This window comes from Molothrus aeneus, chromosome 8, assembly GCF_037042795.1.
Source record: "Molothrus aeneus isolate 106 chromosome 8, BPBGC_Maene_1.0, whole genome shotgun sequence".
Classification (NCBI taxonomy): domain Eukaryota; kingdom Metazoa; phylum Chordata; class Aves; order Passeriformes; family Icteridae; genus Molothrus; species Molothrus aeneus.
In genome coordinates this window covers 12,834,787-12,850,784 of record NC_089653.1, presented here as the reverse complement: position 1 = coordinate 12,850,784, position 15,998 = coordinate 12,834,787, and the positions used below count along the sequence as shown (strand labels likewise).

General features: G+C 40.8%; 1 protein-coding gene across 6 annotated transcripts in view; it reads right to left on the bottom strand.

The window, feature by feature from the left end:
• The window catches only part of ZMIZ1 (zinc finger MIZ-type containing 1), a 337,858-nt gene that overhangs the window by 37,151 nt on the left and 284,709 nt on the right, over positions 1 to 15,998 (bottom strand). For all 6 annotated transcript variants that reach the window (XM_066554169.1, XM_066554172.1, XM_066554171.1 and 3 more), the window contains one exon: positions 14,428 to 14,572. In XM_066554169.1, coding sequence (XP_066410266.1) covers positions 14,428 to 14,572 — 145 coding nt within the window. The remainder of the gene's footprint in view (positions 1 to 14,427; positions 14,573 to 15,998) is intronic.

Sequence of the window (15,998 nt, the reverse complement as noted above, 5' to 3'; positions counted from 1 at the left end):
AGGATAGGCACGCACTTAGCGTAATTAATGAAATATCTTAAATCCAGTGAAAGTAACTATCAATCCTATGACCATAAAACACATTCCACTTGAAATTTACTCGTTCTTGTACTATTAACTTGTAAATTAGATTTCAATTTGCATATATATACACGTACACTCAGGTGATCCTTCCTCATCTAGATATATATATATATTATTTAACAGACACACATTGCTCTTTCATTTTCAAACACCACTGATTTGTATTTTATATCAAGAACTGCATTTTTGTCTTGACTACCAGCTATCACCAAAAATTCTATCAAGGGCTAACTTGCTTAAAGAATATCTACAGGCTCTACATGCACTCTATCAACATGCTTCAAAGCCTGCTCACTCTCCCGTGACCCCAGACAGTGCTCCAGGCTTGGACCACTCCTTCCTTTTGTGCTGTGAGCCAGAATCAAGGACTACCCCTGTGCTCATTCTTTAGCCTGTTCATAACGCCAGGTGTGAATCATTTAAGAAAGGAATTGCTCTGCACAAAGTATGCATGTGTGTGATAAAAACTGCCTCTGTCCTGAGTAACAAATAATGTAATAACAGCAGCAGCAACTGTGTAAATGAAGCAGTGAATACATTTCACAAACAGCTAGGAAATTTCAAACAAATTCCACAATGCTCTGCCAGCACACCAACAATGTATTAGAACATAACTGTGAATTTGAACTAACCTAATTGCTTCAAAGTACCCATATTCAATCAAGGAATAAAATCACACAAAAATTTAAATTAGATAAAAGAATAATTTCCCCTAACAAATAATTAGAGAAAACTAATGGTAAACCATAATTCTCTGTAAGATGCCTGACATGTCATGTTTACACTGACAGCATCCATATAAATCTGTGTGTGAATAAGGGCATACTGAACACCTTGCAACCACTAAGTCCTGCTAGCCCATGTTTCTTTAAAATATTTTCTCTTAGAATCTTGCCCCTCTCACTCAGAGGCTCAGACAATGGCTTCAGTGACTAATATTTGCAAGTGACGCAATGCAAGTCCCTCCACCAGCATGGAGACAAATGATGACTAACCCAGAATTTGTGACTGCTATTAAGATTTCCTCTTTTATCCTGCTCTGAATGATGCCTCCTACTTTACTTCCTTCTCTGACTGTTTCTGATGATATCTGCTCTGTGATTTGTTTGGATATTTATGGCACATATGAGTGTTCATGCACTTCAGTGACTACAAAGAAGCTCTCTCCATGACATAAGCAATGAAAGGGCTCACTGCAGACATTCCTCTCTATTCCCCACTGATGCGTTGTGGACAGGTAATAAAACCTGAGGAGCAAGGCAAATATTTTGCAAGTGTATGAGTAAATAAGAAGGGTAATGACAGGCAGGAATCAAACCACAGAGTCACTAAATATTCTTCTAATGCAAATATGGCGTACAGTTTGTCAACACACTCCAACTTAGAGCAAGCAATGCTTCAGCCTGCTGTTAAGAAGTTATAATTATTGCTTCACTTTCTTTGCCTCCTAAGCATGTTCCTCTCACCCATTCCTCTCCTTTACAGTATGCAGAAGGGATTTCATGTACCATTCCTCCATAGTTTTCAGTGGTAGATCATTTGTTCAGTGGAAGGCTACACTGCGTTCTCAAACACTATATAATCACTTAATCCTAATTATAAATACTGAGTAAATCACTCAGTTTTTACTGTATTACAGTTAAAATGGGTGACACCTCAAGAAATCGTATTGTTGACAAATAAGCCTCCAGCACCACACAAAAAAGCCAGAAAAAGAGACCAGCTATAGATTTGTTGAGAAATATTCATTGTGCACATTGAACCACGTGACTACCACATTATCCAACACAGGACCAAGTGAAAAATCTCAAACATTATTAATCACAAAAATTATACAACACTGAACTAGTGGTAGATGTGCCTTGCAGAACGTGAACTTAAATAGCCTGATATCCACTCACTGCCCAAAACCTCGTCCCTCAAGTTTCACCTCAGTCACCCCATGAGAAATCCAAGGCAATCTCATGGTTTGCATTCCCCAGCATTTACTCTGGCCCATCACCAATTACATGCATGTCAGAGTACAACATTTGCCATACTGGATACAATACCCACCCTTTCTCCATCACATGAAGACTTCCTTGGCTTCAAGCAGTAAGAGATGCTGAAACTCGTGCCACTCAACTAGAGGATTACTTGTCCCTCCACCTCTGCTCTTTCAACTTCCATTTCTGTCCTTAAACTACCCAAAGGAATATTCCCACCATCAAAGGAAAATCCATGTAAGTACTGTAATGAAACGTGACCAATCCAATTCTCATTTGCAAAGAGCAGTGGTTTTCCCCTGTTATTACACAGAGCTGTGAATTATCCTGAAATCCCTTTCTTTAAACCTGAAAATGGCAGCCAATAAAGAAAGAAGCTTCAACCTCTTCAGCCAAAGCGAAATGCTGCCCATGACATTGTTCCTGTTGAACTGTACAAGGGTAATTAAGTCTCTCACTGCACCCTGGAGGGCAGTGAGTCAGTTTGGACTCAGCTGGAGCCCACTAAAAGAGTATTGACTAAATTTACCATAGTGCTAATGAACCTATACATACTACTGGTCAGCATTAAAGGCCAAACAGCAGAGGAAGGCACAGAGCAAAGAGGAAGAGAGGGAGGGAAATTACTTCTCAAAGTAATGTTTCACTACTCTGAGCTAGCAAAACTGCTATCAAGCAATGAGGAAGGATTTCTTAGCTACTGGCAAATGTACTGAACCCACCAGTAATATAACACTCATGTTGAAGAAGTACATTGGTAGTTAGGTCAAGCTTCTCTTAATCCCAGTACTAGGCAGATATCCAGTCTCAAGGAAAAGTTACAGACTTCATGTCAGACAGAGACTAATAGATAATTCTAATAAAAGTTGCTTAATAACAAGTGACCTTTGTAGAATAAATTAATACAAGTGAATTGCTGTAATTTATACATGACTTGCGGCATTATTTGCTGTGTTTTAAATATGTTTATGTTTTCACTAAAGCAATTGTATATGTATCTGATACTCTGTTTACATGTCTTCATTCCTCCATGAAGGAAAGATTCAGATGGTTTAGTGAAGCATGCATCCCTAGAGCATTGGCACTTTACAAATTGTGGAGGAAAGGGAAAACTGGAATTACATTCCTGGTGATTTTCCACATCTGTTGTTGCCAGGTGTCTAAAACACTACCTTCATAAAGCATCTACCTCTGTTTCAAACACTGTAATCTCCCAACTACTGCACCAGGTGCTGACTTTCCAAAAAAGCTTTTTCAGTCCAACCACTGACAATCAAGTTTCCCACAACTGGGCCTCCAATGGCTACTTTCTGTTGCTTACCCTCAAGCCAGCTTTGCAGTTTTGCAGGGATCTCTAACATCTCTGAAGCACAGTTATCCCACCTGAAGGGCAGCTGACACACACAGAATTCACTCACGCCTTTAAATCTACCAACTCTATCCTAACTTTCTCAGTTGACACCAAGATGAGCAGGTAATTGCCACTGGAACACTGACTGTCATTTCTCCCACATCATCTTCTCTCACCCATGGACACCTTCAGAGAAGAGTATCTCATGACAAGGTGTCAGGTCTCGGAGACCAACAGAGGCCAAACATGTCTTTGCAGTAACATGTGGCCAAAAATCAGAACAGGCAAAATACAACCCAAAACTGGGGCTGCTGATCTGTTCCTGCCTGATGGCACCTCTCTGTGTCTGCACCGCGCTCTGCCTCTGGGCAGATGTGTGCTCAGGGTGCTCAGCACCCCTTGCCTGTATTCTTGGTTGGAGCCTCTAGGTGACACTACTTTAATACAAACAAAACTATAACAATTTCCAAACAAGCTCCTTGCTCCCCTCTTTCTGCCCTACATCCTGATGCATCTGCAGTGGAAAAATATCACAAACCCCACAATCAGAACAGGCAAGAAAGCCCCAGATAATTGAAGCACCAAGTTTCATGACATGAGTTTCATGTCTGGGTTGTCTCAAGAGTTAGGCAGCTCAACTTCTTTCATTCAGGTTTAGTTTTTGTTTTATTTGGATTTCTTGAGAGAACACCACTCATGTAGCTTTATTAATGGATAATATGGATTCAGTTTGCAAGCCTTCTTGATTAGGGCACCACCATGAACCTAACACTAGAAATTGGGGGAAAAAAATCAGGGAAAGAAAATAGCTTAGAGTCCTTTCTGGAGCATTTTAATATTTCATACCAAAAGGCAGTTCAAATTCAGTATTTGCACTGCACCATGCAAACCTCAGTATGACTCAATAAGCTAGGAATCCCTGACAAGTTATTCAAAAATTACAGATCAAATGTATTTTTTTTTTCCTTTTGGTCAAAGTTCCACTGAAAATATCCCCGACCTTGAGTATTAATTCAAGAAAACCCACTGTGACAAGTGAAACCCAGAATTTGTTTTCACTTACTGCCAATCAAAAATGTTTTAGAGAACTGCTTTTATTTTCTTTGTGCAAACCACTAGATATTTAGAATGAAACTGACTTGTCATTTTTCATTAAGACTCTTTTCCAAAGAAACAAAGCCAGCACCTCCCCACCTGAGATACATGCACCATCTTCATGCACTTAGAGTGCTTGGCCAATGTGTTTCAACTTGAACACTTAAGCCTAGTTTAAAGCCCAGGTGAAAGTTACTATAAACCCATTACTATTCAAAAACACAAATCACAAAATTTAACTGAGTTATGCCCTGGCCTTTTGTGCTGTGTTTTCCATAGGCTCTGTAAACCACCCTATGCAATTTGCTGTCTGTTCATACAGAGGAACATGGCAGAGCCAGGAGACACCAATGTGGAAGAACATGAAGACCACTCACAGTCAGCAAGGATATATGATGACACATTGTAAAGGAAACAAAGAGTCAGCACCTCTGTACATCACACATGAGGTACAGAACCAAACTAAAAGCTGATGTTGTGTGCAGGTACCATAAAGTTTTTACATTCAAGATGAGGAAAGCAAGAGGGTGGTGTAGTCAGTCTGTATACTAATAACTGATTCAGATGACTAGCAAGAATTAGCTTTTGATTGATGCCATCAATGTGATTCACATATTCCTGAAATACATTCCTCTATTTTGCATTATTATCTGAAGATGTTTAAATTGTATTGGCATAAATCATGGCATCATCCTGCATTTCACTAAGCAAACACCTAAAACACAATCCCACTCAAAACACCGGGTGGTTTTATGTAATGTTAAAATGAAAAAAGCCAATTTGGAAGTACTCTACAAGACTTTATTTCCCTCTACTTCTTAATGATGTGACTACAAACATCCAGATTTTACAAAGAAAATACACAGTTCCAAAAGCTATCCCATCATGATTTCTCAAGTCTGTTGATTCCCTCCACTCTTTCCAACTAGATGAGTATGTTCTGTAACTCTTTGCAAAGCTTTGATTCTCCCAACTCCAAATGCACAGCAGATCCATACCTAGTCCTTGCCTAAGAAAGAATTACCTCAAGTGTTGTTTCAGTACTGAATGAAAAGAAGACTGAAAGCAGTTAGAAATTTCATAATTCACTGTAATAAGAAGGAGGCTGTTTTCTGGCAAACTGTATGCAAACACAGAAGCACTCTGAACCCCTTCTAGGTGAGCAGATGCAGGCAAAGCAGTCAAAAGGTGAAGGCAACAAGCCATTTATCAGCTCAGTGGTTTGGATGGCACCTGCTGCTAGCAGGTGGCTATCACCCCCTGCCTCTGCTCTTTTAAATATCCACACACACATTGATAATAACCATTCATGCAGCCACACACATATGCACAATACAGGCATTTGCGTGGAGACTGAGACAGCAAAACCGAGCTGGCAGTTCAGCAGGTGATACAAAGCACCTCTGGAAGCTGAAAGCCCTCAACTTTTTCTTTACATTTGTGACAAGGCCTGTGAGGCCTGCATGACTTATGACTGCACAAGGTGGGAATGCTGCCTTCCATTTCACACTGGGTTGCTACAGATCAGGCTGTGACACGCTGCTGTGCTTCCTTACTCTACATTCAGTGTCATCACTTAGAGCCATGCCTGCAAGTCTCATGCTGCTCAGCAAGAGTTACTGCATCTGATTTTAAGTCCTGAAATTAGAAAAATGCATTAGGCCAAATAATTAGATTAATTCTTAAGTTTTTGAACCTGCAAAGCACCACATTTCCCCTGCATGCACACACAGTCCTGCTTCACTACAGATTTCATATATGTCCACGCACATGTGTGTGCACACGCAAAGATACAGAGATAATGCCACTTATTTCTGTCCATGTGGAATAAACGATCACAGCTATGCAGGTAAGAAACAAAAATGCTACTGAGACCCACTCCTGCCTCTAAGAAGCAGAAGGGGTTACATTGTCTGACATGGGGACTACAGCATCCATCTGATAAAAGGAAAAAAGATAAAACCATCACACCCAGCTCTATTGTCACACAAGTAGACCATGCAATGCATTACTACAGCCCAGATTACAGTTACAAAATCCACCGGTAACAGCCCTGCTATTAACATGCCACCTGTTACCTTTTACAAAATGCTGAAATTATCTTATGATCGTTTTCAGCTTGACAAATGCCGTTTAATCTTTATTGCATCTCACAGCACAGACCTGCTTCATCCATGTCTTATTTATCTCACGTGTGTCGGAATGCAACCCCGAGCCCTCAGTCCCCCCCTGCCACCAGGCATTCCTTCTGCTCTGCTTTATCAATATACCTGGGTTTCCATATCCGACTGCTCCTTTACAATAAAAAACACACCCACCCAGTATTCTACCATTGCCTGTTGCCTTGGTAATCCAAATGCCTGGGTACTCGCTGATTATCGGCGAATGAGACTCGCATTGTTCACACCGCAGCGCGTCTGCTATGTTAATGTGAGATAATGGCAGCCAGAAGACTCCTTTTGTTCCCAGCTTTGCTGTTTATTCATAGTGCCTGGAGGTCAGCGACTGCTACAACAACCGGGGAAGGAACCGCTGAGAGCGTGAGCAGATTCCACTTGTGCTTTTGCCTCTGAGACAGGGGGAAACACGAGCAGCCCCGCACAGCGAGAAGGGCACCGGGAGCTCTGCAGTCTGACTCACGCAAGGTGTAGCAGGCGGCTCGGAGGAAGATGTGATGGACTTGCACTTCCGAGATTTTAGATGAAGCTGATTTACGCTCCCCGACAACAGAAAAAAACCGCTTTCTTCGAGAGGCACGGCGGGAAGGGAGGGAGAGAGGGAGGAGGGGGCAGCACAGCACCGCCGCAACTCTCGGGGAGCGAGCCGGGCTGGGGGCTCGGGGCTGGCCGGGGAGCAGGGACAGCCCTGCCGAACCCTGAGGGCAGCGGCCGGGCCGGGACCGGGCCGGGGGAAGCGCCCGGAGCGCGGCGGGCGGGGACGGAGCGGCCGGGCCGGGCCGGGCCGAGCAGAGTAGGGCAGGGCAGGGCAGGGCAGGGCAGGGCAGGGCAGGGCAGGGCAAGTGACCTGACCGGGGAGGGACAGGTCTGAGAAGCGTCTCCCCGAGCCGTCTCCGCGCTCTGCCTGCCTGTCAGGGTAGTTTGGAAATGCTGTTGGTGACACAGGGACACGGGCAAACAAACAGTCACATCGCATCTCCCCTGACGCGTTAAGTGGGAGCTGAGAGCACGAACAGGCTGTGGTACCTTCCCCGCATTCCCAGCTCGCTGGAGACGAGGACATTGAAGATAGTGCCCGGCTGGTGCGCTGCTCCCCAGCCCCGGAACAGCCCTTTCATGGGAAGAGATCACCGATTCCTGCTAAAAGCACTGCCAGTATCTAATTAATGTCACCGACCCATCTGCCCAGGTTGCTGATGCGCTCTGTCTGCCAAACAGGCTTTGTTGTCATATCTAGTGAAAACCAGCCAGGAGTGTCTTAGCTCGAATTGCTAACCCCTTTTTTTTTTTAGGGAAACCATTAGAAAAGCCCTCCACCACTGCAAATAGTAATGACTATTTCCTTTTCTTCTCACTGCCATTCTGAGAGATTTGAGAATCCAAGTGTACGGGAGTAGCAGGAATACAACAACTGACAAAGCTGAGCACCGGGAATTCACTCCTTTTGTAATCTATTAACAGAGAAATCCTGTGGAGGGTGACATTTTCATGTAAGTGAATGAATAACAGATACATGTAAAGAAAAGGCATCAAGAAACATATCAAGTCTTGGACAAAATATACATCTGTGATCCTGCTGCCAAATAATCCAAAAATACCCCCAAATGGTTTAAAAAGACATAGTATTTGCTGTAATTTATGTCAGTAATTGTTACGTGCCAGACTGTGAGCTCCCTCCCTGCTTAGGAGCCATGTCACCTCCTGGCAGGCAGGCTGGGCGCGATGCTCACAGCGCGGGTACCCAGAGAACAGAACTCACACTGAGCTCCCCTGTGCCGAGCCACGGGCTGGCCCTCCCCGGCCCTTCTGTGCCCTGCAAAGCACTGCTCCACCTCTCAGGTGGGGCTGATGCTGTGCAGGTAGAAGGGCACTGACTTGGTTCTGATGTGCCCTATCCAAAGGCGTTCAATCCAGTTAAAAGACTCCCAATGATTTCAATTAGTTTTGCAACAAAGGGCTAGGCAAAGTATAGCTTTCAGTGGCACCACATGCTTATCGTGCTGACAGTCAAAATGGTTAAAAACCAGGGGTGCTGCCACAGTTAAATGATTTTTAACCCTACCGCCACCAGAAATCAGTTGGTTTCATTGAGAACAAATGACAGAAGGTACCTTTCCAATATGCTTGAAGAGGAAAATTACGTACACTCAGCACATATCACCTGCTTCTGAGAGCAGACCTCATGCAAAGAGCCATGATACTCCTGTGATAATCACTACGCAGAAATCACAATTGACCAGACATTTTCAGGAATTAGTTGTGCAATATGGCCCAAACATGAGAATGATACCTATCTATTCAAAGCTGTTGCTGTACCGTAAAAATTAACATAGACAGCGCAAAGCCTGAGAAGATCAGATTTTGCCTCAGTCAGCAGACAGACCTTAAATAATATTTGCCTAGTATTTACTTTTAAAAATATCAGCTGGCATTGTATAATTTAAAAAAATCACAAACTAACACCATAAGACTACAACATCTACAGGAAAAATACAGAGTATACAGCCATTTATATGTACTTATCAGAAAAAAATCCCATAAAATTATAGTAGTCCTGCTACATATTAGTTTTATTACAACAGCACTCACTTTGACTCATCAATCAATAGAGAAGACCTGTTTTCACATCTGTGCAAGGTGCTGTATACACAAGAAAAGATGATCCTTATCCTATACCTTTTACCAAGCATGTAAAGGAATACATATTTGAAATCAAGTTACGCATTACTGTTTCCTGTTACCACAAGAACTGACCACAAACTTATCTAAAATGAAATGCAGATTTCTCACATGAAATAATTCAATATTTAATTATTATTATTTATAATTAATTATTATTATTATTTAATTATTAATTATTATTATTCAATATTTAATTATTAGCAGCTAATGGTTACACTTAGCAGTTTTCAAGGAGAAGGTACTCATAATTTTCTTTTAGCTTCAATGGCTCAAGGTTTTCTTCCACTTCCTCCCCATTAAGTGTACGTGATAAAATTAGTATGAGTACTTTCACTTAGAGGATGAGATGGACAACTCTTGGGACAATACTTTGGAGCAATTAGTTTTATTTTTGCAATGCTTAGAACATAAGCAGACTATTCTGAAGAAATTTTCTGGGTTTTTTTTCTTTAAGGAGTGACTCTTCTACAGAAACATTTCTTGATTCTGAATTCTTCCCTATTCTCTCCTGATGGTAAATATTAATATTTCTTGACAGAAAGGAAACTGGAAAAAACAGCAAAGCTACTTTTGCAGAATCAGAAGCAATATACGTTTCTTTACTGGGTATATTCTTTTATATTAGGATTTACCATCTGTTCAGTCCCTAATTATATTTATTTCACAACTCCACAACCAGAAAGATGAAAAGGCTTTGAAACAATTTTATTTTTTACCTCAAGAGTTAAGAATTCTTTTGCAAAGTTTGCTCCTGCAAGCCAGAGCCACATGACATAACGGAGCAACCCCTACTTCAAACTGATGTATAAAACATGCACAATGTCCCTGTCTTCATAAAAGTGTGTGTGTGCTGCACGTGACCTCACCCAGACTTTTTTGAAGTGACTATCACTGTTGGTCAAAACAGCCTATGATGCAAAATTGAAAAGGTAGCAGCCTTTACAGAACTCCTGACACTGTTTGTACTAGTATGTTATAACCAGTTCACTCCTGATTGTTAATAATGCCCGGGCCAGTCCCTACCACTCAGTAAAAACTTAGACAGATTTACCATTCTTTTCCAAGAGCTCCTATGAAAGTTTGAAAGTTCAGCTCTTAGGTTTAAATTGGAAGAAAAAAAGGACAAAACAAGCATTAAAAACAATCACTCTTTTAAAGCAAGTCTAGCCACTAAAAGGTATTTTTGATTGCCTGAACATAAAACATTAATGGTAATAAATAACACATCTACTGTATGATTGAATTAATGCTTCATTTCATCTACTGTTCAATTTTCTCTAAACGTTTGGCACTAAGTAATTTGTGATAAAAACAACATTATCTTCATATATTTCATCAAGCATGACTGCCCTATAGAAGCATTACCACCCTTGGGTCACTAACTGTGAGACAGCTGGCAATTAATGCATAAGACCAAAATTTGGAGCGAGAGTGAAGACAGTAAGAACCCTACAGATGCTCATGGCAACACACTAAACTGCAACTAACAGCTGTCTATTTCTAGGTGGTTTTGTGGACAAATAAGCTTTACTACAAGCTGTGCAAGAAATGAGAAGCCCCCCAGAGCTCGCCTGAGTCAGACTGACGTAAAAATGAACCAGGGTGCAATTCCTGCTGGGATTGATTGGAACTGTACCCATTTCAACCAAGATTCAATTTGATACACATGTAGAGGTCCACCACTTAATGTAATGAATCTTAAGTAGGAACTTCATCAAAGCATTGGAAGGTGTATAATGACAATAATTTGTACTTATATAACAGCATTTGCCAAAGACCTTATATTTATTCAAGAATCAGCCACCTTGAGTAGTATCTGTTACTACAGACAGTTTGTCAGATTGGAAAACTACAACACAAATAATTACCCTGCAAGCTAGAAAGCATGAAATGTCACTCCTGTGCAAAAGGGCTAGCCCGAAGACTAACAGCTCTCCTAAAGTCCCCCATAAATCCATTAAGTAGGTTTTTAATTACAAGTTCCACAGGATTAAGGAGGTGGATAGGTCCTACATTGGTCCTTCAATACAGGAGTAAAGTTTACTCACATTAAGGAATAAAAAGGTCTAAGGTGAAAATAAAATCTCACACTCAAGTTTGAGCTGACTACTAGACTGCAAAGACTTAAACAACCCCTAAGATTGGGAGGTTCTTTTTGACAGCCAAGTGCTCATTCTGTTCACAAAGCACAGGAGTTTGCAATCCAGCCAACTGGCCTATATTAGACAGTAGGTGTTTAGCTGATTTTTTTCTGTATGCAACACTTGATCATTCTGTAAATGAAAAACTAAATTTAGAAAGAAATTAACAATACAGTCCCTACTCTGAAAGCATTTGTTGCATGTGTGCACATCCTCACATGGCTTACATTCTGCTCTCTGTAAGTGCATTTAACCAACAGTAACACTAGGAAAGCCCTCCTTGATCAGTCTACTTCAGTTTTCTCTCATAGCTCAATTAACTTTTAAAAATCAAAGATTGTCCTTAAAAACAGGCCAGGACTGAATTACTTCTAGTGTAAGTGCCCATAGTTTATTAAATATGAATCCTTAGATTTAGATTCTTGTGATGCATTATTAAGTCACAATTTATTTTAAATAGCTGAGCCCTGTTTCAACTTTGAGACTAAGCACCTGTATTTCTGTAGTGCCTGCTACATCAGGATTCTAGTCCCCTGACTAGAGTTCTGGGTAGTTTTGCTGCTAGTAAAAGGAACAGCAGAAAAAGCTCTGTATGGAGTACTCAAGATCGTCTGATGACAGGGAAGGATTTAATTGTGTGTCTAATGATAATCAGCAGCTCACATATATCTACATTGTCTTTGTTAAGTAAGGTACTTGTATATGCTCTTGGTTGTTCTAATTTAATATCTAGTTCTTTTACAAAACTTGAAGTAGCTGGCTACATTAATTGTTTCAGGAAATACAAAGCATGCTTTTTTTTTTGTTTGAATTAACAGAAAAGTCTTGTGGATTAGAGATAAGATACTGTGAACTTTAATACTAAGCTTTTGACCCAATTGTAATCTAATGCAAATACAAATGGTTCTTCATCAACAGCTTCATCATTGACTGTAGTTAATACTGTACTTAGTGGCTTTTCATCTTTTGTTTAATTAAAACAAATAGAAAACTCAATTCTTCTTCACACCATACTTCACTTCTGTCTTATAGACTGATTACAAAATATGCATGAAAATAAACAGTTCCAGGTGGAAAAAGAAGTTGGAGAGCCACAGGATGTCTCATTCCAATATACCACCTGAGAGATTTTGAGCAATTACACTTAAATTAGAGACAACAGCACACACACCAAAGCAGTGATGCAAACATTTCAAATCCCAAAGTGGCTGCTGCAGTTATTGTATATAAGAAGTGATGCCACAGAAATTCTGTTTCTAGAGGGGCATCTCATAGGTAAAGAGGAGTAATTTAGAAACTGCTCCCAGTCTCTTCCCCAGTAGGACAATTCAAGGGCAATACTCGAGAGAAATATGCAGGAACTGCCTAACACTGATGAGGCTGCTCTGCTACAGGCAGGATACTGGATGACTCGGTACTGCTGGAAACGCTGGTATTTAGGTTTAGTAGAACAAAGTATTTCTTTTTTGACATGTGACAGTTTCAGTGGAAAATTGCCACGAAAGAAGTGAGTTGTGCCTATCTTATCTATTATCTAGTAATGTAGCACACAGCCCCTGTGAGATAGTCTTACTTTATAGACTCTAGAGGAACAGAGGCTAAAAGGTCAAATGAGAATCAGGCATCTAAAAACTACAAAACTACACCTAAGAGAGCACATATACTGCACCACACTCTCTGCAGACTAGCCACTAATTTCACTTTGTCTTCTGAAAAATCTTCTCCCAAGTGTAAAATTATTTTAAAATATTAAGTTTTCTTTGGTTTTTTGGGTTTTTTTTGTTAAATGTGTTTACAATCAGTCGTTTCATAAGCAACTAAAAAAGAGGAAATCTAGGTACTCTGAAAAGCCAGTGATGTATATTAATTATACTTCAAAAAAAAGGACTTCATTTATTCTCAAGGGCTGAAATAAAAGGCATAGTTATTGCATGGTTTTCCCATAAATGCAACAAAAATAATGAAAAACTGTTCAACCCAAACCCCAAAAAATTGTTTGCAGACAGATTTGCATATGCAAATGCTCTGGTACAAAGATGTCCCTAAGCTCCACTCTCACACAAAAGTCCAAGTTAGTTAGGCTATCACAGAACTTAGGTACAAGGAATTTAGACTCATTACACTCTCATAGTCCTTTACTAACAAAAAAAACCTACATAAAACAAATTTATACTATTTGTGATTTTTTTTAATGTGATGCTGAGGTAAAGAAAGCCTTCAAAAAAAAACTCCCAGAAACATAAAGCACTGAATGGATGCTCAATCCTGTCTACACTTTATCTCCAGCTTTTGCTGTGACCTAAGTTGTGCAGACAAGAATTACAATTAGTGATCCTCTACATAATTTGGTAATCAAAGGCTTCACATCATCTTCTTTCAGTGTCCTTTAACATTCATGTTTTCTCTAAATTAACACAAGTGCTGTCTGACCCTCACCTGATGTAAGACTGTACAGGACATCCTCTGATCTATGGCTACACCCACAGTAGTACAGTTGCTTTACATACAATACATTTCCAGTGATGGTTAAAACACAGAACATCAGTGAAAAGTTTTCAACATCAAGAAAAGCCAATTGTATTTAAATAAACATCAGGCAAGTGTCTGATGAGAGACATGAGGTACAAGTTTATCTCTAGGGCATGACTTGAAGCTTGAAAGCACACCCACTTGATCTGACCACAGATTTGAAGACACAAGTGTCACTTCATCACATATGGGGCAATAGCAAAGAGAAAATCTGAGTTTCTTTAGTGCTTGCTGTAATTACAGATACCCTGTTGGCCCTAGTGCTGAGCAGTGCATGAAACAGTGTCGCTCCCCCCAGCAGTGGTACCGAGCATTTCAAGGAGCAGATCTGTCTCACAACACGCTGCCCAGGCTGCAGTGCTGGGGGCTGGGCCCACACTCACCTGTGAGAGAGGGTGGGTTTCATGGAGCTCATAGAGTTCATGGGGGGTTGCATGGGGAGCTTCCCGGGAGGATCGTTCTGCCGGCTTTTCTGGTGGCGAAGCAGCAAGAGCCGTCCCAGCTCCTCACACCACGATGAAAGCAGTGCTGTGCAAAGAGAACAAATGGCAGTGAGCACACATCTGAGGAACCAGCACAGCCCCCTGCAGGTGCAAGCCACTGTAACAGGAGTCACGACCTAGACAAACACCATGAGTGCAAAGCTTGCCCGTGAACCACCACTCACGCTTTTATCCTATCAAACTGAGACTCTAATTGCCCTACACTATCATAAGAACATTTTTACCCAAGTTACAAACATTCTGCATAGCCCAGGAGCACAGAGATGAAGAATGGATGAAGCAAAAGGACATGGGATAGCTGTTACAAGTAAAGCAAGATGCAGAATAATTCATTTCACACTAACAGAAACATAACAAAAACATAGAGAGGACATAATTTATGGGGGGAGCAAAGAAAAAAAGACCTCTTTTCTATTCAGCTGTTTTTTTTGATAAGATTAATTGGAGAGAAACCCATGTGCACAAATTAATTTCCAAATCTGCTATGAGCTACCAGTCTTGAATAGATAAACAGGAGAATGATGTATGGATGCAAAGTTAGGCACTTAAATCTATATATGACCCAGCACAACCCCTAAATGTGTATTTCCATTATGTGCCTAATCTTGTAGTCAATGAGGGTAATTCTGTGCTTACAGGAAAATCACACTGATGAACTATGAAGATGCAGAGATTTCTTAGAGGGAAGAAGAGCTTGCAACTCCTTCTAAAGACATGAAAGGGGTCATTATTCCTGAAAATGTGGCCTCTCCCTTATGCACCCACACTCAAGAAAGACCAGGCCCTGCTATCGAAACCATCTACTCTGCAGTAAGCAGAGCCCCAGAAAGTGACTGCAGTGCTCCGATGAGTGCACCCAGCCAAGACACCCCACCAAAACCTCCAGCAACATCCACACGAGTCTTAAAGCTGCCTATTTAATTCCAACATCATAAGTGGCTCTGGTAAAAAGTCAGCCAGGTATGAGAACACAGTGAGGAGTTTAATTGGAACAAAGTGCAGACTAATTGAAAAATCCTGCAGTGGAAAGAAATCAACTTTTCAAGTGGAAGTGCTTGGGCTTTTTTCTTCTTTAAAGGATGCTTTACAAAACCCTCAGAACAAAAAAACGCTTTATGTTTAATTTTTAACTAAGTGCCTTCCTGAGGTGTTGCAGACTGAACACAAATCAACAGATTATATGGATGGGTGAGAACCAGAAGACTAGTGAAAACCCAAGCTGCCATAGCGGTTTAGGGTAGTAACAAACTCTAGATGTAATTTCAGGCTTGCTCATTTAAAAGAGACAAGTGCAGAATCCTCTAAAATTGAGGCTCCTGTTTTCATGTCTTAATTTTCTAATGGTTGTCTTTTCACCAAATAACAATCATAAGCAGTAGCTAACTATCATTTCAGGGTACACCATCTTCTTTTCCCAGCAGCTACTCACATGCACTGTTAACACAGAACAA